The sequence below is a fragment of the Chamaea fasciata genome, unplaced genomic scaffold (assembly GCF_029207755.1).
Source record: "Chamaea fasciata isolate MVZ Bird 193981 ecotype frontalis unplaced genomic scaffold, bChaFas1.0.hap1 SCAF_5, whole genome shotgun sequence".
Classification (NCBI taxonomy): Eukaryota; Metazoa; Chordata; class Aves; order Passeriformes; family Sylviidae; genus Chamaea; species Chamaea fasciata.
Genome location: NW_027094090.1, coordinates 61,479,084 through 61,500,122, shown reverse-complemented (window position 1 = coordinate 61,500,122; position 21,039 = coordinate 61,479,084). Strand labels below are relative to the sequence as shown.

Genomic DNA, 21,039 nt, shown 5'->3' with positions numbered 1-21,039 from the left:
TGTATTATCTCATAAACCAAATTATGCAAGTATAAATAAATTAATAAATATTCTAATATGTAACTTCATTTAATAAGTAGCTATTTTTCCACAGTTTGTATAAAGAAAAACATTCTTACAAGGCTTTAAATTCCCAATATTAATAACAGTGTCTCCAGATATTAAGAAAAAACACAACTACAGTTTTGCTAAAATTTTAAATATTCTCATCGTGAGCCCACGGAGCCCAGACATGGTAACACCTGCCCAAAATAAAACAAAAGGAGAAAGAGGCAGAGAAAACAAAGTCAAAAGTCAAAATTAGTTTGACTTTTAGAAGCTCTTTCAAAGTTAATAGCATTAGATCTTGTTCCAGGCCTAAGGAACCCACTGGGTAGAGCCCTCTACATGTTGGGCGCTCTTGTTCTCATGACACGTGGGTGTGCCTGTCCCAGGCAGGGCTGCAAGAAAAGGGCCATGGGGAACCCCTGGTGTCTCCAAGCTGTGGTTCCATCCCAAGGCTGGCACCAACCACATCACACCACTGTTCTAAACATGCATTGAGTCATGTGGGATGGAAATTCTTTTGTGATTAAAGTTTAATTATTGCATTTAGACCTTACAAAGTTTTCACAGGCAAGATTTCACAGCAGGAAAACTCACAGAATGGTGGAGAGTTCAGGCAGTGACTAAGCAGAAGAGCACATCAGGCCTGATAACAATGTTGAATCATTAACACAACATGAGAACCCCCAAATTTCTAATGGGAAGTTATTGTGGGAACAAAAGGAACTACATCCTAATACAGGCTGTATTTTTACTCGCTGTGTTTTTAGTGTATCAAGTCTTAAGGCATTTCCTCTTCCCCTCTAGGACTCCTTCCTATCAGGAATTGCAGCAAACTGTACCCTCAATTGTACTGAAACAACAAGGATCAGCACTAGTGAAAAAGCGAAAAAACAGATTAGGAACAGCCAGTAGTAAAATGTAGTATAGTCACTTACTCATAACTGTGACATAGTACAGAAGCTATCATAGTCTTACCCGCAAAGAAAGAAAATAATGTTTTTAATGACATCTTGAAGATTAATTTTCAAATATCATAGCAACTATTTAATTTCACACAGGTCGAGAGAGAACCGTAGTGAAAGACAGAACTGTGTTCCTCAGCTTTAAAATTTTTGTTATCTAATTCTCCATACCACTAAATATAAATACACTCTATCTGCTGCGGGATTCCTACATGAGGGAAAGAAGGTCATTATTCAAATTACAATAATTTTTCCAGTGTAAATTCTCTGACAGAATAATTTACTACACCACCACCACCACAAAAAAAAAAAAAAAAAAAAAAAAAAAAAATTCCAAATTAAATGCTGAAAGATGAATTTAAAATATCTATGGAACTATTTCTGGCCCTAATTTTTCCTCTTCTCTTTTTGATCCCGAACACCAAGACTCAAGCAGCAGAGTATTTCACTTCCATTCCATGTGCCCACTACACCTTTACCAAGAGAAGTTTCCACTGAACCTGTCTTCAAAACTGGGTAGAGCCTGTGAAGCTTCACCCTATCCCGACCAAGCCACTTCTTTTCAACAAGCAGCATAATTTTTTTGCATGGTGTTTCAAAGATTGAGCTGGGGGGGCAGGCCTGGGAGTTCCGAGACAGAGACACACAAGAGCTGTTCAAGGGCAGGAACTTACATGAACTATCAGAAATGAGAAGCAGAAATGTGCTTTAAATATACTTTGACAAATTATTTTGACATGTTTTCTCCTTCCGAAGGAAAGCCTTGCTTCTAGAAGACATCTTTGAAAGGCTTCTCCCTCCAGAGCCTAAGTTGAGGTGATACAGCAGAGGAGCCTGTGTGCTGCCAGTACAGTTAATGAAATAATTACTGCCTGTTTGTGCAATGGTTATTAGCTAAGTATATTTGCAGCCCAAAGCACTCATTACTCACACATGGGCGTACTGTAGCAAGAGCCACTCAGGCTCCTCTCTGCAGAGAAGAGGAGACGGGTCTGATCACAGCCACAGTGGCTTCTGTTCCTGCTGTCCTGCCAGGAGGGTCAAGAGTAGCTGCAGTAACAGCACCACCTGTAATCACAGCCTCTTCTGGCCTTTGTGAGCCACTGTGGCCACAGCTGCTGGAGGACCTGCCACACAGCTTAGAACGCAGTGTACCCAGAGCTGCTGGCTACAGCCCTGTGAGTATGTGTGTGTGTGTCCTGAAGGGAGATTAAGAGGTTTTAAGAGCAGAATAAAGCTCTGTGGTCATCTAATCTGAGCTGCATTTTGCTCACCTCATTCCCTACAGCAGTACAAACAGTACTGGGTTTCCACAGTTATGCCATATCCTCTGATCCATCTGAGGTCTTATCTTGGCAATCGCTATTTTTGTGAAAGTGTATGAGATGAGAATCCCCACGTCCTAGAGAGATAGCCAAGGCTTTGGTAATGACAATATTTGCACCACCATCTCTTTCACCAAAGCCATAGCAATTTCATGAAAAACCCTCTCGTGCTTTCAGCTCTAGATTGACTCTCATATTCAAACTTTAAAGTCACAAACAAGCATGACAATTTACTTTGGGAGCTACACACAGACCAGCCCTTCTTCCACATAAGTTTGCTCATCACTGAAACAGAGTTATCACTGGAAAAGGAATGTGAGGTTTGCTAGGACCCAAACCACTGCCTGAGCTACATACTAACTTGGATGGCACAGCTGCAATAGCCCAGCTCCTTATCTTTATTCATGATTGCTCTTGTAATTTTTTGGCCCAGCTTCTCAAGGCAAATTAAAAAAAACCAAACTTGTAAGTAACTGTGAGCAAAGTTATCTAAAAGTAGATAATGCAAATAATAAAGAAACTACCAAATTTTAGTGGGTTTATAAGAGGTCCTACCAGAAAAATGAATATTTAGCAGTGAGGACAGACTTAATTTTACAGTTCCAGTGACAGAGGAGGAACTCCTCTCATGCATATGGAGTCTTAACACCCCTATGAGTTATTTGTTCAATGTTCTCAGGGGGAAGAGTTACTCATCTCTTCCTGCAGCATCTCTTTGCCAAGTGTCTCAGTACCAAGCTGGCCAGCAACACTGTCTAGCTGCTCATCTGATCTGTGAGGCCAAGAGAAAATGGTTTCTAACAGCCGATTTAGCAGGTAAATGCAGTAACTCAAAAGCTCAAGAGGCTGACTGAAGGTCTTGGAACCTCCCATTTCCATTTTGAAAGCCCATAGTACCAACAGGAGAGTCTTTTCTTATTAAGGAAACCATCACTGCCCTGACAGCTTCTTCTGTTGTCTGTCTCAGAGTAAGTGCTGAGGTTTGCACAACCCACTGAGCTTTTCTCTGCAGAGCTGATGTTGCTGAACATGGCCTGACACATGCCAGCACCCCAAAAACTCTCTGTTCATGCTCTCCATGTTACACCATTACTGTGAACAGACAACTTTTAACCTCTACAGCTGTTAAATTCATAATGTCTGAGCAGCCTGCCTGCTTTGGCCATCCCTTAGCTGCAAATCCGTGCAAATCTAATTTCTAAATTAGACATTTAGATTCTAAATTAGTGCTGCAAATCTAATTTCTAAATGCTATCTGAATGAAGGTAAGGAAAAATGAACCAGTGCATGTAATATTTTGATGAATGCAAGTGAAGACTACTAACACTTCAATGTCTTAGGGCAATTGGTCATATCAGCTTGTAAGACAAATTACTAGTTTAGAACAGTCCCTTAGAGGCAAAAGAGACGATCCCTTTCTCTCAGGAGTAACGATTAGGAGATAAACCTGAAGTCTGACGATCAAATTAATAGAGACCTATTCTAGTACCTGCTGTATACAACATCTGGTCTGAGTAGAAGCAAGGATTCATGTTCTGTATCCCTCTCACACCTTGCAGCACAGCACTGCTGGCTACAGGCACATCTGCCACCTGAGAAGTGTAATGCTGCAGGAGTGCTGTGCAGGTTGTTTACAGGTTTGGCACATTTAAAGCTTTTGAAGAACCACACTGCTTGAAAGAAAGGAAAAAAAACCCCACTTTTTCTACAAAGCCTCAGTCTTCTGCAAAAGTAAGACATATAAACAAGACCTTGCTTAGGGTCTGAACATTGTTATGAACAACTGTGTCTGAGACATGACAGGGCTTGGCAGTCACTGGCTCCCATTGAGGGCATTGAACTTACCAAAATTAACTAAAATCAAGCAGAACAAGCTACGTGGGACAGCCAATCACACAACAATTTTCTAAGATTTAGGTTTTCAGAGGTGATGTAATCAAAATGTCCCTCCTTTCCACTGCCAACTTAAAGGTTTGTGAGACCATATAAGGGTCACTGTCCAGCTGCTGTTCCCTGTGACTGCTTCAGCACACAGACATTCCTAGTTCACAAACCAGCCTCTCTCTAACCGTGTGGAGGACCTGCCACACAGAGCCTGGTTTTGCTCCTTGCTGCCTCATTCAGAGCTGGCAAGGCACACACCCTTCAGTCAGTGTGTGCGAGCTGTCAGGAACATCCTCAAGCTCCACAGGAAATCATGCCAGTGTCCTCTTTGGTCCTGCATAGCCATCTTCTGTTCTTCCAAGAGACCTGCTCCTCAGGGATGACAGTGACACATGGCCTTGGTGCAGATGGCAGAGCCACTACCCTGACAAGCTGCCAGATACCTCAGTGTTTTGTTTGCTAATCTAACTTTTTATTTCATTTCCAACAGGGGGAAATGTCAGGCACTCTTGTTGCAGTCCTTTCTTTTGTTCTCGTTTCTTGGCATACAATTCTATTGGAACTACTTCAGGGTTAATGGACATTGGTCCAGGGCACTTTGTAGATGTTGGCAGGAATGTTTTTGTTCTTTTTCTTTGACTCATGATTCTGGTAAACCATTGTGAAGATTCACCATGATAACATAAGAATGCAAAGAATAGCTCTCTTGAGTGTGAGAGAGCTCTTTTGGTTTTTTTAGCCAGATCTTCACACCTAGGATTGATTTTCTACTAGACTATTTGATAAAATGTATTAAAAATTGACATGTCATGCTTAAACTAATAACAAAAAGCACCAGAGTTAATAATTTTTTAACTCCTCCAGAATACTTGGGCAGAAAAGCTGGAATTTATGCTGTTCTTATGCTGTGCACTGTGCAGAAGTTCATCTCAATGTGATGCTTTCATTTAAGTAGTCTGTCAACAATATTCCTTGTTGAAAAAGTGCATCCCAAATGTATAAAACAGCTTCAGAAGCCCTATAATACAAGATACATCTGCATATTGATTCTGGTGTTTAGGGAAACCTCTATCCTGGATTGGACAAGGAACTCCTATCTGCCCCCTTCTCTGGAATCACATAGCATACTGCTATTGCATTTCCAACTCCGTATGTGTGTTAATTAGGAGTAGCCCTTTCCCTCTCCCAGTCACACACAGATGCTATCTACTGTTTCATTTTGAAAAGTAAGTTTCACCAGACCACTAAATGGCCACTTGGCTTTTGCTTCATCAAGGCCATTCCTCCTTCAGCAGCAAAGCAAAGTTCACTTGGTCCAATTTCAGTGTGGTGACATTTCCTCACATCCCCTTAGTGACACCGGTACCTGACCAATTCAGCTCCCCCAGGGCTGAACTTTACATGGCTGTGCTGCATACAGCCAATCTTTTCACCAGTAAGACCATCACCCACATCCTGTGCCTTCCAAGCACCAACCCTGCAGGCAGCAAAGTGTACCCTCATGCTTCCACAATGGGATGGGTTATGGCTCCTGAGTCCTTTAGGGTCTGCTGCATGACTCAGTGGAAAGGCTATCGTTGTCTCCAATTTAACTGCAATGCTTCCTTCCAAGGAAATACACACACACCTCTTGATCATTGCCAGACCTATTCTTCCCCAGAATAAAGCTCAGAGTCTATTCATACCCTTTTTGCCCCATATTCCACTAACTTCTTATGTTCTAGAATTAATGTGAGACACACAAGTGAGCTCATAGAGCCTTAAATTCTGGGTACCTCTCCCATCTCTTACACCCTGCAGTAGTCTCTGCTCCCTAACTTCTGGATTGGAAATTCCCAGCTGCTGCCATGGCCCCTTGGCTCACCAGCGTGTGTGAGAAGACATGGAGTCCTCAAATCCTTAGTTCAGCTCTGCTTTGTTATTACACAGGGCTGGAATCATTTGGCTGAGCAGGAGAGCTGTGGCTCAAGAAACAGAATTTGCATCGAGTACCCATGAAATGCTTCCCTCTGCCTCAGAAGCTGATGAATCCAGTAGACAGGCCAATTTGGCACAGAGATGGTAGTACATCAGTAAGACAGGCCCACAAAGATGACAAAATGAAAAGATGTGAGATATGGGTGGGGGATACACAAAACACTGGTTGGGGGGCTCAGGGGGGAGAGAGAGGAGGGACAAGGCTGGTTGTTGGAAAGGAGGTGAGAAAGAAAGGGAAAGGAAACAAAAGAATGAATGAGAAAGAAAAGGGCATGATCAGAAATAAAGGATAGAAGGAAAAGTAACTATAGAGACTTTTTTTTTTTTTTTGATCAGGAGAAAAGAGGTCAGCTCCCAAAGGAATGAGGCTACAGTAAATATTTCTCATTAGAAACAGCATCCAGTTGAGCAGGCTGAAAGAACATGAGAAGACAGGCCCAAATGTGCACAGAATACATGAGTCAGGTGTTAGGACATAATTGTAGCAGTAGGAAAGAAACAATCACTTGACTGAAAAAGAGCGTGCACCAGAGGATAGAGATACTACATCTACTCAGATGGTGGCCCCTTTTCCCCCCTTTATGGATATCTATTCCAAATCTAGATGTTGCTCCCTACTGTCAAAGGACACAGCCATCGTATCATTCACACCCATTTTGTGGATAAATATGGCACACCAGACAGAAACAAATGAACACAGTTTCTCTCAGAATAAACACAGAGAGTATCTGCCTACCAAAACTAGCAGAGAGGACATTAACAAACCACTGTAACACTCCCCCACCCTCAAAGACTCGAACCCCCCAAGAACTAATTTGTGTATATAGAACTAGCATTTCATGCTGTCGGCTTTACAGTGTAAATATGGTTGACAAAAAGACATCTCTAAGTCTTGATGTGCCCAGACTTACAGATTTGTAAAGCTTGTATGAATTTAGTCCCTTCCAAACTGTCTTCCCTTCCTTTAGAAAGTACTGTGAAAGTAGACCAGTGCTTTTAAAACTAGGAGCCTGGCTCTTCTGAGAAGACTCCAGTCTCCTCTGAACAATACGCAAAGCAAACTCAGGGAGGGAACATGAGAAAAAAGAGAAGTCTTCTTTCCTCCTTCTTTTTTTGCCCAAGACTCACCAAAACAAGAGTCTAGTATTGAATATTCAACACTGAATACTAACTGCTCAATAGACGGTCTGTTTGCAGAGCTCAAAGTGGAAATGACCCAGCAAGGAGGAGAGGTGAACGCACTGCTCCATCCGTGTGATTAAACTGCTCTGTAAATGCAGTCCTCCCCACCTCATTACAATGGAGGCCATTTGCTGCCCCTACCACAACTCACTTTCAAAAAATGTTTGCATTAGAGGGGCCCCTACATCAGTATTGTCACCGTGACTCTACATTTAGGATAGGAATGTGAATTCCAGCTCTGGAAAACCTTTGCTAGCCCAGCAGTCCAACCAGCAGGATGTGTTACTGCCACTGCTTGGGAAAAAGCAAGCACAGGCACAGTTTACAGAGAAGCACAGCAGCCAGCAGAGAACAGTCCCTGCTTTCAGCCTGCACAACACATGGAGTAAATCTCACCTGGCAGCTGCCTTGTTCTGCCATCGACCTTGGAAGTCTCTTAAGCTCTCCTCCTCTGAGGTAGGACATTTTGGTGTCACACAGTGAACACCCAGGAAACCAAGCTGGAACAGAGGTTGGTGTGTAAACACAACACACCATTTAGCAAATTTGCACTCTGCCTCTCATCAGGCCAAATTTCCCTGGATAACAAAAACATAGCTCATTCTACCCTTAACCCCAAGAGACCCAAAAGAAACAGCTTTTTGGTTACACAAGGCACATTTTTCAGACCTGTCATGCAGGGAATTCCTGCTCTGTCTCTTGCATCATGTTGCCCCCAGTGAGACCTCTGTCTCACGCACAGCACTGGGCACAGCTCCTTTCCTGCTGGCCCTGAGGTGCCAAGCTTGTTAGCCAGCAAATCTCTGTCCTGCTGCTTAGCCTGGTCTGGCAGACAGAGACCTGGAGCTGAAGGGCTGTGCTGAGGGGTGGGTGAGTCCCTCCACCATCACACAAGCCCGTGCACCCAGGAAAACACATTGCAGGAGCAGGCATCTCTCATCACAGAACAGCACAGATCTGCTGCACCCTGACACACAGCATTTGGGACCAAGTCTCTGTTTTATAGTGCCTTGCACCTTTTTTTTTGTTTTGTTTTGTTTTGTTTTTTTACAGTGTCTATCAGGCCCCTGTTACCTTAAGGACCAGCAAGGAATTTTTGTTTCCCCATGTTGCTTAAGTTTCTTAAGGAGTAAAGGAGCAGGAAGGATTTTACTTTCCTCTGAGCATCAGAGATGGCAACACACAGGAGTAGGGTACCTAGAAGCTAATGACATCAAGTACTCATTTGCTTAATTAGAACATCCTGCCACATGCTCATGGTTAAACTGAATGTCAGATGAGGATGAGAACCACACAAGTCAAGTTGTTGAGGACTTTTTCCCCCTTTGAAGGGTAGCATTTTGTCTACTTCCTACAACCATCTATGAATTTGAATCAACAAGTGGTCTGTTTCAGCGAGATCCTAGAATATTAGGAAAGCATACAGCCTTTCCTACTTGGCCTCTGACACAGTTGTTGGTCTCTTGCAGCAGTTTGCACCTTTGTCATAGGGTGCTTAAGTGTCCTTAGTTGTAAAAGGATGTTCTGTGGGGTCTTTTGATTCAGGTGTGCATTGCTGCCACCATGGGGGTGAAGCACCTCTGAAACACAGGAGATTCCACACAGCACTGGATGACCACTCATGAGACCCTACTAACGAACGGGGCTCTCCCTCCGTATTTCCTTTCCTCAGCTATAACTGAGGTAGTCCAAACACTTCTGAAATAGTTTAGCGATTAAAAGTGGTCTAGAAGGGATTTAAAAAAAAAAAAAAAAAAAGGGTGTTAGCCTTTCTAACATTGCATTTAATGGTACCTCTACTTTTTGGGTTTTCTCACTACTTCTAAACTTCCCTTGTCACTGCATTTCTGGTATTTTACTGCTTTACAAGTATAGCACAAGCTAGATCGGAACATACAGACCTATACAAGAACAGAGAGCTCCTGTCCTTTTTTTTTTTTCTTTTTTGACCTGTAGATCTCATTTGCAAACTTATATTTGTGTATAAGACTTTTTTTCATATAATGAATTTTGCCTGACTAATATGAGCATCTGTAAGTCTTGCCCCAAGTAGCCAAACCAGCTGAAGAAACAAGTCTGATAGTATAATTCTAAGGAATGGAAGTTTAAAAAGCGAGAGAAGAGAAGGTGAATGACAACAAGTATTTCAACTTCTAGCAACGGTATCCCTTAATTAAAAAAAAAAAAAAAAAAAAAAAAAAAGCAGTAATTTTAAAGCTTGAAACTTGTAGTCCTTTCTTCCAGGCAAATATCAGGTTTTTTTCTAGACACAATCTCAGCAAGGAAATGAAAGCCCCTAGGGAAGAGGATTTTGTGGTTTTGATTGTTTCAGTCCCTGCCATGGGGTTCATGAACACCCAAAGCTCCAATGTGAAGTCGATCAGAGTGATGATCGCAGCATCCGACTGTGACTACATCCAGCCAAGAGAGATGAAATCCCAGCATTTGTCCCCAGCCTACTACTCTGAAATGAATGCCTCTAATTCCCAGGGCTGTAAGTTTCAGGCAATCTGTCATTCAGAGCATGTTCTGGCTATCTAAAATATATTGTTTGCTCTGATGATAATATTTGGTGTCCTGCACAATTAATTATGAATACATCGTTCATAGCTGTGAATCAACTCCTTCGTTCCTGCAACAACTTCCATCTCAGAGAAATTAAGTTCAATTACCAATAAAAGAAAACAAGGTGCTTAACTGTAGCTGAAGTGAAGGAAACAAGACAGCACCGAGCCCTACATTTCACATTTCAGGCTTGAGGCAAACTAAGCTTCAAATGAGCTTTCTGTTACTGGGTGCAGTCAAGAGCCAAGGCTCTATTTAACCCCCTCCACTTTTTCCTGATTTCAAATTTATCAGAAAGGGAAGAATCATTGAAAACATTTAATCCAAGATGTGTTTATATGGAGAGAATGAAACTACAGCTCTTGCAGTAAGCAAGAAAGACTCTGATACCAACTTTACGCACCATTTCTAACACTGTCTAGTATTTAATAGCTAATAAACTACTTTTGCTGCAAATCTCCTGAGAGAAAATAAACATAAATGAAGGCAAGCCAGTAGTGCTAGTTATGCATGTAAAATAGCCACAATTAAGTTATTATGCATTTCCAGCTGTGGGGAGGGATCATTACACGTTAACCCTGAGCATCTGCCCTCTCTCAGGCACACACATGGACTTCAACAGGTGTTTCCCTTGTGGAGCCACTGCAGGATCAGAACCCATCTTTAACAGCAAATCGTATTAGTTCTAAAAGTTCCCAGAAACTCCCTGGCACATATACTCAATTCCACAGGATCTAAAAGATGTGTGTAAACATGCCAGCGGCCCAGATATCCTAAAAAACCCACACAGGCCTCCACTGCCTTAATCATCACCACACACTCTTCCTTCCTACACTCGTTATCTATGGGATCACTCAGCCATCAAATATCCTTTACACTATCCATCTTCCTAACCAGTATGTCAGCAATCAAATCCCCTTGGCTGCCGGGACTCTGGGCTCCAGCAGGGTTGGATCGTACCAGATATTCATTTTCACACACAATGAAACAAATAGAAAATCCAGCACAGATGCAGGGGAACAGACGAGTAGGTGAACTTGAGAAATTCACAAACCTCAGCACCCACAGAATTGTGAGATCATTATTTGGACTCCATTGTCACATCCAGTATCCCCAAAGGACTGACCTTATATTTGTATTAGTTACATGACAGCCCACCACTGCTCTCAAGGCATTGTTATGAACCATCAAGCCCCAGCTGTATTGAAGGCCACCTCTTCGAAAGTCTTGATCTGAAGAGGTGCTAACATATCATCACCACACAGACTTCAGTGATCCCACGATTTGATCTTTAGTTTGCTGTGCTGAAATCCTATGTATGGAAATAGTATTCCAGAGGATGCACCTCTTTTTGACTGTCCTAACTTGCAAACCAGCTGCAAATTAGCTAGCAAAATGCAAAGATGTTTACATTCAGAGACACTGCAGATTTTACAACTACACTAACTTCCTTGCCTGCACAGACCCTGCATTGCCGGCTGAAAACCAGCCTTACTCCCTAAAGGCAAGCAAGCCAACAACCCTGATGGAAGCAGGATACTCTTCTCATGACTTTCTGTTGGACAGCTGTAGCAGCATCACAAGCGTCTTAGCACAAAATGGTCCCTTCTAATTTTGAGAGGGTCTTTTGCTCAATATATGTTTACTATAGTAAAGGTGCACCTGAAATGGATCAGTTGAGGCTACAGGTTTCTTTACCGTCCACATCCAAAAGTTTTGTCTGTCAGAATCCAGAGTCCCTTTTGTAATGAGGATTGCACTCAAAAAACCAAAAAACAAACAAACAAAAAACCAAAACCAAAACCAAACAAAAAAAAAAAAATCTTGAAGACTGTAAACCATAAACTGCAACTTAAATAAATGAAACAATTTCCTACAGTTCTATGGCTCTTCTTATGCAAAACCCTGTTTTAGTTCTTTTTTCTTTCCATCCTTTTAAAGATCCTAGCTGCAGGTAAATATTGCAGAGCAGGGAGAAATACCACAATTGCCTCTCCCTAAGAATTTTATAGCTAATTAATTAGCAGACAAATAAAAAATAAAATCATTATTTTCTCGGAGTCAGACTCAAAAGATTAACTTCTTAGGTCGAGGCAATTTTCACCACATTTTAAAACCTCTAAAAAATCCCAACAGATTTTACAAAGTTATTAAACCCCCCTCAGGAATGAACCCGCTCCAGTGACAGGAACTGGGTTTAGACCCTTGTTCTACTGCTGCTGCTGAAGGCAGAGGGAGCTGCCAGGAATCGGGTCCTGCCGTGCAGGCATTGCCCGCACAAACTCTGCAGCTCGCAGGAAAGAAAACTTTTGTTTTTCCCTCCCCTGCTCCATTTCTTTCATTTGCAAAATCCTGTAAGATACAAAGTTACACAGGACAAATATTCAGGTTCAACTATATAAAGGACCAGTGGTATTTCTTCTGCATCTCCATATCAAATCAAATTTAGGATTCAAAAGGATTGTAGGATCATCGTAACTGCTCAGTAGGTTAGAGCCTTTATAAACACAAGTTCTAAAACAATACTCTTTTTTTCCTTTATTGGAATAAAAAAAGTATGGAAAATACTCCAGGAAAGTAAGAGGGAAAAGCCAATAGCAAGTTTCCTCTTTACTGTGTTGTAATAAGCAAAACAAAGAGTTTTCAGAAGCAAAATCAACCATTCGTTTGGATTTAACAGATCGGGACCTAAGATTGCACACTTTAGCATCACACATACATTCTGAAACATCACAGCTCCATTCCCAACTAGCATTCAAGTATTTATTATCAATACTGGTAATTTCATTAATTGAACCACGATATGAAAGCCATTAATTGTCTTCAATCAGTGCTTAATATGCTAGATGCTTTTTAAATGGCAAGCTCGTAGCAAAGGTCACCCACCACTGCTGCAACACCTGTTTATGTTGATAAGAAGATAGACTAAAATCTGGCCACTGCCACAAAGTTTTCAACCCAGGCAGTGGAAGCAGCTTTTCGTGGTTCAAACAAACTGCTTTAAGGGCCTAATCCCAACGTCCTTGACAGCACTGAAAGGCTTTCTGCTCATTTTAATGGGCTTTGGATCAGCTCCTAAGTCTCAGCTTCAAGTCCCAAGGATCTCATCTATCTAGTGCCTGAAAACCAGCGGAGGTTTTGCCTGGCTCCAACACTGAAATGAAGAGGGATATTTACTGAGTTGTGCGGTAAAGTTGCGCTCCAAGAACGCATCACTGTTTCCTTGGTGTTCTGCGCCCTGAGCGGAGCGGCGGGGGCTTCCCCGGGGGTGCGGCGGGGCAGGGAGTTCGGCAGCCCCCCGGGAAATCCACGGCGCCCCGCGTCCCCGCACGCCGCTCCCGAGCGGGCGGCATCCTCCTGCGTGGGACAGCCCCTGCGGGCGGCACGGGGACCGGGCAGCGGGGCGAGGGCTGTGCCCCGCCGGCGGCGCCCCGTACTCACCGCGCCGATGTCACTAGGGGGGGCTGCGGCTGAGGAAAGCCGCTGTGAGCGCCCGGGGTCGCCCGCAAAGCTTCCCCCGCCCGCCCCAGCCGCCCCTCGGGGGGCCCCGGGCGCTGGCCCCGAGCACCCGGCCTGCCACCGCCCTCTCGCCAGCCCCGACTGCTCCGAGGTGAGATGGGGCACGGTGCCGCTGTCCCCGGTCCCCCGGAGCTGTTGGATGCCGGCGGGGCTGAGGGATGAAGGGCAAGCCCCAAAAGCCAGATACAGCCCCCCGGAATCATCCCTTACATCCCTTAGTGTCCCACAGCGGAGCGGCGGGGGAGTCCGGCGGAGGCTGCACACTCTCCCGGCGGCTCGACGGCGCCGGGCCCGGCTCGGGGGAGTTACGAGCTTGAGAAATTACACCCGGGGGCGGGCGGCCGCCTGACGGGGTTAAAGGCGGCGGCGAAACGACGCGATGAAAGATACCCGCATGTCCAGCGAAAAGGGCGTATGGCCCTACTGTGTGGGTGCCCCACTCCGCGGCTGCGGGAGAGCCCCGAGGGCGGCGGGAGAACTCCAAGGGCAGCTCCTCGCCAAGCGCCGCCGCGCCTTGCCTGGGCTGGGCCGTCGGGGCTGGGCGCTGCTGCGGGTGAGTTGCCGCTGTCCCGCCGGACACCTGCGGTTGGGGGCTCTCCGGGAGCCCAGGCGACCAGGAAGCCCTTTGGCCTTGGTGACAGCTCTCCAGGGTCACTCTACAGGTTAGAGGGACGGGAACTAAACTCGATGGAAGCACCCGGCACTGTTGGCCGAAGGTGAAGGAACCAAACCGTTCCCCTACCTTAAAATTTGAATCGCGGGTGATTTTTTGTTGTTGGTTTTTTTTTTTTAATCCCGGTGGTTTAGGGAAAATCTGCTGAAGATGAATTAAAACATGACTGATTTTTTTCAATGAAGCCATATTTCTCCACAATGCAAGGGGATCTTTACATAACAACTGAAACTCAGGAGAAAAGCTAATTGGATTAAGTCCTGTGAAAGGGAGGTTAAGGTGTCTGAATGAAACAACTGCAAAGCTCCACTTCTCTTGCCATCTGCTTAGCAAGACTAAAGTGTTTTCTGATTAATATTATCTTAATCAATCATGCTGCCACTTATTACAGCCTTACTGAAAATAAGAAACGAATAGTACGGAGGCCAAGTCCAAGAAAAGACAATTCTTATAGGAGGGACAGAAAACGGGGGGCTTTTTTTGTTAGGTTTGGGTTTTTTCTTTCCTTAAAGACCCGTTCCTCTCGACAACGAGATGTTGCCGGCAGTCCCCTCAATCCCGCCTCGGCAGTGCTGCCGGACAGGAAGACAACTTTCTCTAACACCCTCTTAGCTCCTGCACACGCTCTGACCCGAACTCAACGATTCCTTCCCCGACGATCTTTCTCCCCGGAAAAGCCCGCCTGGGTTTTATCCTGGGGACCCAGCAATAAATGTGGCCCAAACCCGGCCGGTGTCGCCGGTGGCCGGCGAGGGCCGGAGCCAGCCTGATACATCGAGCGCCCCGCGCCGGGACCGGGGCAGGAACAGCCGAGCGGGGTCGGGCAACACGCCTCCCCTTCTCTCTTTTCTCCCTTGTTTTTAATCAATATTTAAATTTTACAAAACACCCTTCGGCCGCATTGGGAACGAGGGATGAGAAGGACCTTCGCGGGTTTGTGGCGGCACTCAGCGAAGCGGTTCCGAGGCGGGACTGCCTCTCCCTATCGCCCCTTACCCCGTGTGCACCCGCACGGGCACAGCGCCGGCAGCCCTGGAGGAGCCGGGACGGAGGTGCGAGGCCCCGAGGGAGCGGAGGAACGCGGCCCGCCGAAGCCATCGGGAGGCGCGGAGGGGACCCGATCCCGCTGCGGGCAGCTCAGCTTCGCCGCCACCTCGCCGCCGGGCACGGCGGTCACAGCCGGCGCAGCGGCTGCCGGAGGGGACGGGACAGATCAGGGGCCGTCCCCCGGCTGAGCCCTGCCTAACCTGCGATCTGTCCGCCTAGGGCACGCCTGGGCGGGCAGGCAGGGAGGGAGGGGAGAGGGAGCGGGAGTTCTCATGTGCTAATAAAATAAATGAAAATTTCAGAGGTGACTGTGGCGGCCGCCCGCCCTCCTCTGCTCCCGGAAGCCCAGGGGCTGCGCTCCGCTCAGAGCGCAGGGGCTGCGGCGGGTGGAAACCGCGGGAGCGCGGGCAGGGCGGCGGGAGGGAGCGGGAGGGCAGGGGCCGCCGTTTCGAGAGGCTGCCGGCTGACAGCGGGAAGACCTAGGCCTGGGCCCTGCCTCACGCCCCTCGCCGCCGCCCCCAGGCCGGGCGGCAGAGGCGCCGTCGGATGGTGGTGCGCGGGCTGCGGCTCTCGGGGCGGGCGGCCTCGCCTCTGCCACCGTCCCTGACCCTTCCCGCCGGGGCTTCTCCCCGCTGGCGGCGCCCGCTGGTGGTACTTCGGCCGCCGTTCTCCCGACCGGTTACAGGACCGGCCAGGGCATCTTTTGGAGGTGCGGAGAGAGAGACCCAACCCTGCCCTTCCCCAAACTTCCTTCTCTCCGAATCGGCCCAGCCCCGACTTTGCCCGAGGGACAGGATTGCCTCGCTGCTGGGTTTGCCCTTAACCCACCAACCATCTTCCCTAGTAAACCTAGTTTTCTCGCCTCGTTGCTGCTCTAACCGAAGTGAGCGCCTAAAACTAGAAGCGGAGAGGCAATTAGTTTGCTGGCCAGTAGCCTATGATGAAGAGCGAAAAAAAAAAAAAAAAAAAAAAAGAAGAAACAAAAAAAAGAAAAAACACCCTCTGCTCTGTCGTATCTGCAAGTGGAACCGTAGGGCTCCTCCAGCCCGGGAGCGAGAGCTCCCCCTCCGCGGCCCCCGCACCCCGCTCCCCCGCACACGCCCGGGCTCATTTGCCTGCGAGGCCGGTGCGGCGGCGGCTCCCCGCGCTGCCCCCGCCGCCACGGTCAAGTTGAAAAGTCCTCCCTGACGGGCGAAAGGAGCCCGCTGCCTGCGGGGGGGGGAAACTTACCTGTGGAGTCCATATCGGGTTCCTCCAGCAACCCGCAATGCATGCTCTTCCCATGGACGGGACGGGAGCCCCAAGGTCCCGGGGTGTGCAGAGTCTCTATCTCAGAGATGCGCGGGGGAGAGGGAGCAGGGTGGCAGCGAGGGGGTAGGGAGAGAGGACAGAGGCAGATAGTTGGGGAAGGGGGGTGTAGAGCGGGAGAGAGGGACACTCCGTAATCCAGCAGGGCAAAGCCAGACCCGTCAAAATGTTTGCGGATGTTTCATGGGAAAAAGCATCATTTTATAGAAGCCCTGATGGGAGAAATGTCATTGATAGGCCAGCCAGCCTGATGAATGGCTGCTACTCAGATGGGGATGTGGCAAGGCTCAATGTGAAGCCCATTGTGATGCTGTTTTGAATAAGAAAAGCTTTCCTCCAAAAAGGGGGGCCTTAGATCTACGCAATCCCAACACTTCGACTTCCCTCTTCTATTAGAGCATTAGAAACGTTTTTCTTATTTAAAGTTCCAGCGGTCTTTCCACTCCTCCCTTCCCTCCCCCAGCCCCCACCCAAGGTCCTTGGCTCATTACAGACCGAGATCAAAATTGGCTTAGATCTTCAAACGGGCAGTAGGTTTGGGGTTGTGCTCTTTGGGGCTGCCGGGTGTGCATGCAGCGCGGCCGAGCTCCCCTCCTCCTCCTCCTCCTTTTTCTCCTCCTCCCGGTGGGCTCTGGGTTGGGATCCTTCGCGGGCACATGGCATTGGAAGTTGCACAGCTTCCCAAATATCTTGTAAGCTTAGTTTATTGGAGAATTAAAAAAAAAAAAAAAAAAAAAAAAAAAAAAAAAAGAGAGAGGGGAAAAAAAAAAAAAAGGCGATGTGTGTGGGTAGGAAAGGGGGGGTGTGAGAATAGAGAAGTTGCCAGTATCTCGGCAAGCGATGCTGGCACTGCAGACCTGCGGCAGGGACTCCCGTGCGTCTCCCCGGGCCTCGGGGAGAGAGGGCAAGGCGGTGGGGGCCGCTCGCCACCGGCTTGTCTGGCAGCGGAGAGCGGCTGACCCGGAGAGCTTTCCATGGGACAGGCTGAAAGCAGGGGGGTGGGAGAACCCGATTGCCAAGAGAAATGAAGAACCAAACGGGGTGCATTTTCGAACTGCTGTTTGCGTCCCAGCTTTAGTCCGAGGATGCAAGGATCCCTTTACGGGTTAGAGGATTGCGGGGGGAGAGTGGGGCAGGACAGAGGTTGGAAAAAGTTGCTTATTCTGCATGCGGTTGTATGTGCTGGAAGTGGAAGTAAAAGTGCAAAGCTAGGGCTCTGATAAAAGTGGCTGGTTTAGGGAAGGAAAAGCTGTGATTAGAATATGAATAGAGCTCCAGGAGAGGAAGAGAAAGGGGGATTATAGCTGAATTACTTTGACCATGGACAGAGCCAACGTTTTCCACTCTTCTCCCCCTCTCCCCTCCCTACACACAGACTACCCCCCTTCCCTCTCCCCGTCGGGGAAAAAAAAAAAAAACCACAACAACAACAAAAAAAAAACCCCAAAAAACCAAAAACCAACAAAACCACCAACCCCACACAGCAAAACAAGCGGCGAGGTTGCTAAAGAGGAAGCTCCGCGGAGCTTTCGCATCTCCAGGCGGGCCGGCGGCAGGGGAGCCGGCGGGGCATCTCGGCCCCTGCGGGCCGGGCGGGCACCGGGGGGGCTGATGCGCACCCCCATAAGGCCGAATTTTGGCGTGGGGAGCCTCCAGTGTGCACGAAGTAAAAATAATACCAAAGAGACACAGTTCAAAACCAGAGTCTGCAGCCGGCGGAGAAACCTTCGCGGTGACGGCAGGGACGCCGGCCGGCTCTGCCCGCCGCGGGGACGTGTCCAGCGAGGCGGGAGCAGGGCCCGGGGAGGCTGATGCTGCTTCTCTCTCTGCCCTCTACCCCAGCAAAAAACAACTCCAACTCAACGCAAGGGCTCTACTCTTTCCCGATGGCCATGGTAATCCCGACGAGGAACTTCCATCTCTCCGTTCCCCGTACAGCGGGTGCCGCCGGGCTGGCTCTGCTCCGGGCGGCAACCGCACCGGGGCCCCGACGGGGCGGGCACGGCCGGCTCTGTGCCACCGCCTCCCCTCGACGGCGCGGCCGGCGGCTGCTGCCGCCGCCCCGGCCTTGCCCACAGAATCCATCACCCCCGCCCCGGCCTCCTCGGGGCTGCCCGGCCACCGGCTGCCGCCCCTGCGGAGCTCTGGCCTTCCCCGCACCGCCCGTATCGGGGAGCGTCCCCCGCTCACAGCGAGGGAACACGCTTAGCCCCGCCGCTGAACGCCCCTGCGGGCCGTGCGGGTGGGTTTTGATTGTCACCGCCAAAACGGTGACATTTCCCCACCTTTTATGGTGGTTTTCCCACTTTCTTTTTCCTCAGGGCTTTACCGTGCATGATGCAAGCCCTGAGGGGAGCCCGGGGGAAGGCCGTGGGTGAGGGCTTCTGAGGGCCAGTCTGCTCTTTTCGGGAGAGCCCCGGGCCCCGTGCGGGTGACACAGCTCCCCAGAAACCTCAGGGACATTTTTGTCTCTGAGCAGGGCTCGTTCTTCACGGGGTTTTGAAACCCGCGTTAACTTTAGAACCCAGGAGATGCCGCCGGCCGTTGGCGCCGAGTTACCCGGTGCCCGCACGGCTTCCAGCGGGCGGTCACAGCCCTCGGCAGCCCCGGGGCGGAGGCGCCCGGCTCCGGGCCGGCACAAGCCCGCGGGCTCTCGCCATCCATCGCTCCGCGGAGCTGCCCGCAGGCAGGGCCTGGCTTCTGGAAACGTGGAACACCTGCCGTGGCAGCCGCAGGGGATCCATCGCGGGCACCCCGCGCTTGTAGAAATTTCACCTTCACCGGTGGAAAGCTTCAGAGATGCTCTCGTGTTGCTGGTATTCCAGAGATAAGCAAAATGAAAATACAGGATTTGTGAACATAGGGATATGCTCCTTCTGGGAGCGATGAGAAGGATGGATGGGATTTAGCACGGCCTGGATGTCTAGAGGCTTGGGTTGCTCTTTGACAGGATGCAAGGGTGCACGTTCTCTGTGGAGGATGATGTGTGGGCAGGATCAACAGCAGCACTTTTGTTAGAGACCAGAGGTACCTGCTGCAATGTGTTTCCTCCCTGCCTCTCCAGGTTAGTTCCTGTCCCCACATTCCTGTGGAATATGTCAATGCTGTTGCTTTCCCTCTCACCTAATCCTCCCTCAAGTATCTCAGATCACCCCAGTGTACTTCATAGCTCCCATTATTATTTCTTGTTTGGGTTTTGCTTACGTATTTAAACAGAATCTCATGCTTCTGGATATCCCACATGACACTTACTGAAGTACTTTATCCTCCTGAAAGCACAGAGCATCTCCTGTGCCACAGGCTGGCAATTTTCAGATGAAAGAAGTACAAGTCACTAGCTACAGTTTTTGTTTTGATACAGTAGACAGGTCTCAGCAAGGATGCAAGTATACACAACCGGGAATTTTCACTCCAAGTTCTTGCCTATGCAGATCATCTACAAGCCATAGAATATACAGAGATTAACCCTACGCTGCATCAGATGATGCATTTTTAGTGCAGAGGGATTCTGCTGTTACTGTGAAAAGAATGCCACCTTTATTCAAGAAAGAATACAAACTTTTGTTGGTGCAGGAAGGGAGAGCAAGATCATCAAGAGAAGGCAAATTCCAGGCTGCTGAACAACTGGATGCAAAGCTGACACACCATTTTAGGTGACCAACAGATAACGAGTTTCTTTTGATGGTTTAGCAAAACAGAGGCAGAGTGGAAGTATGATAGCTTGTATCAACTTATCATCCAGGTATTTTGAGATCTTTCAGAAAAACACATTTCTAGGACTGTCTTTTACTCTGCAACTGTCTGTGCCAGTAGGCTGTGACCACACCTTTTTTGACATAAAAAGCTCCTTATGCTGCTTATGCTGGTACTACACTCTGAGCATCTGCACTGAACTCTAACAAATATTTTGGGGGGAAACTCCAAGAAAAGCATTTTCAACAAAACTACTGGCACAGGGAAAAAAAAAAAAAAAAGAAAAAGAAAAAAAAAAACCCCAAAGCAAAGCAAAGCAACCCCTAAAAATAAACTGTTATCTATTAATTTAGCTAATTCTACTAAAAGGCAACTTTAGGCTGAAGTTGTACAGAACTTTTCCCATAGATTATCAGGGACACTGGCCTGCATTACTTTTAGGAATGGATGGAAATTGCTTGTGAAAGGAGTTACATGAGACAGCTCTTTGCAATACCAGGGATCTGAGTTCAGTGACTCAGGGGATCCTTCTGGATGTATCTCTGTGAAGGCAGTAAGACTGCTGGCAACAGCCAAACACACAGTGACACTTCATTATTTTAGCAGTGGCCTGCAGTCTGTGAGTGGTTCCATATTTTCCTGCCTGAGCCACAGCCTCCTTCTCTCAGTATGAACCCATGCTTCCGTCAACCCTCCTTCCCAGCTCCATTCCTGTTTCTGCTATGTTCATCTACTGGGCAAATCCCATGGACGAAACAGAGAAGGATCTTGTTTCTGTACTGGCTTCTCTTTCCCACTTACTCATCTTTATTACCAGAACAGGAAATGTTAACCTTATTTTACATATATTAACACC

General features: G+C 47.7%; 1 protein-coding gene across 1 annotated transcript in view; it reads right to left on the bottom strand.

The window, feature by feature from the left end:
• RFX4 (regulatory factor X4) overlaps positions 1 to 16,479 on the bottom strand; it is an 87,906-nt gene extending 71,427 nt beyond the window's left edge. The window contains exon 1 of the mRNA XM_066183978.1: positions 16,413 to 16,479. Coding sequence (XP_066040075.1) covers positions 16,413 to 16,455 — 43 coding nt within the window. The 5' untranslated portion in view covers positions 16,456 to 16,479. The remainder of the gene's footprint in view (positions 1 to 16,412) is intronic.
• Between the last annotated feature and the right edge of the window lie 4,560 nt (positions 16,480 to 21,039).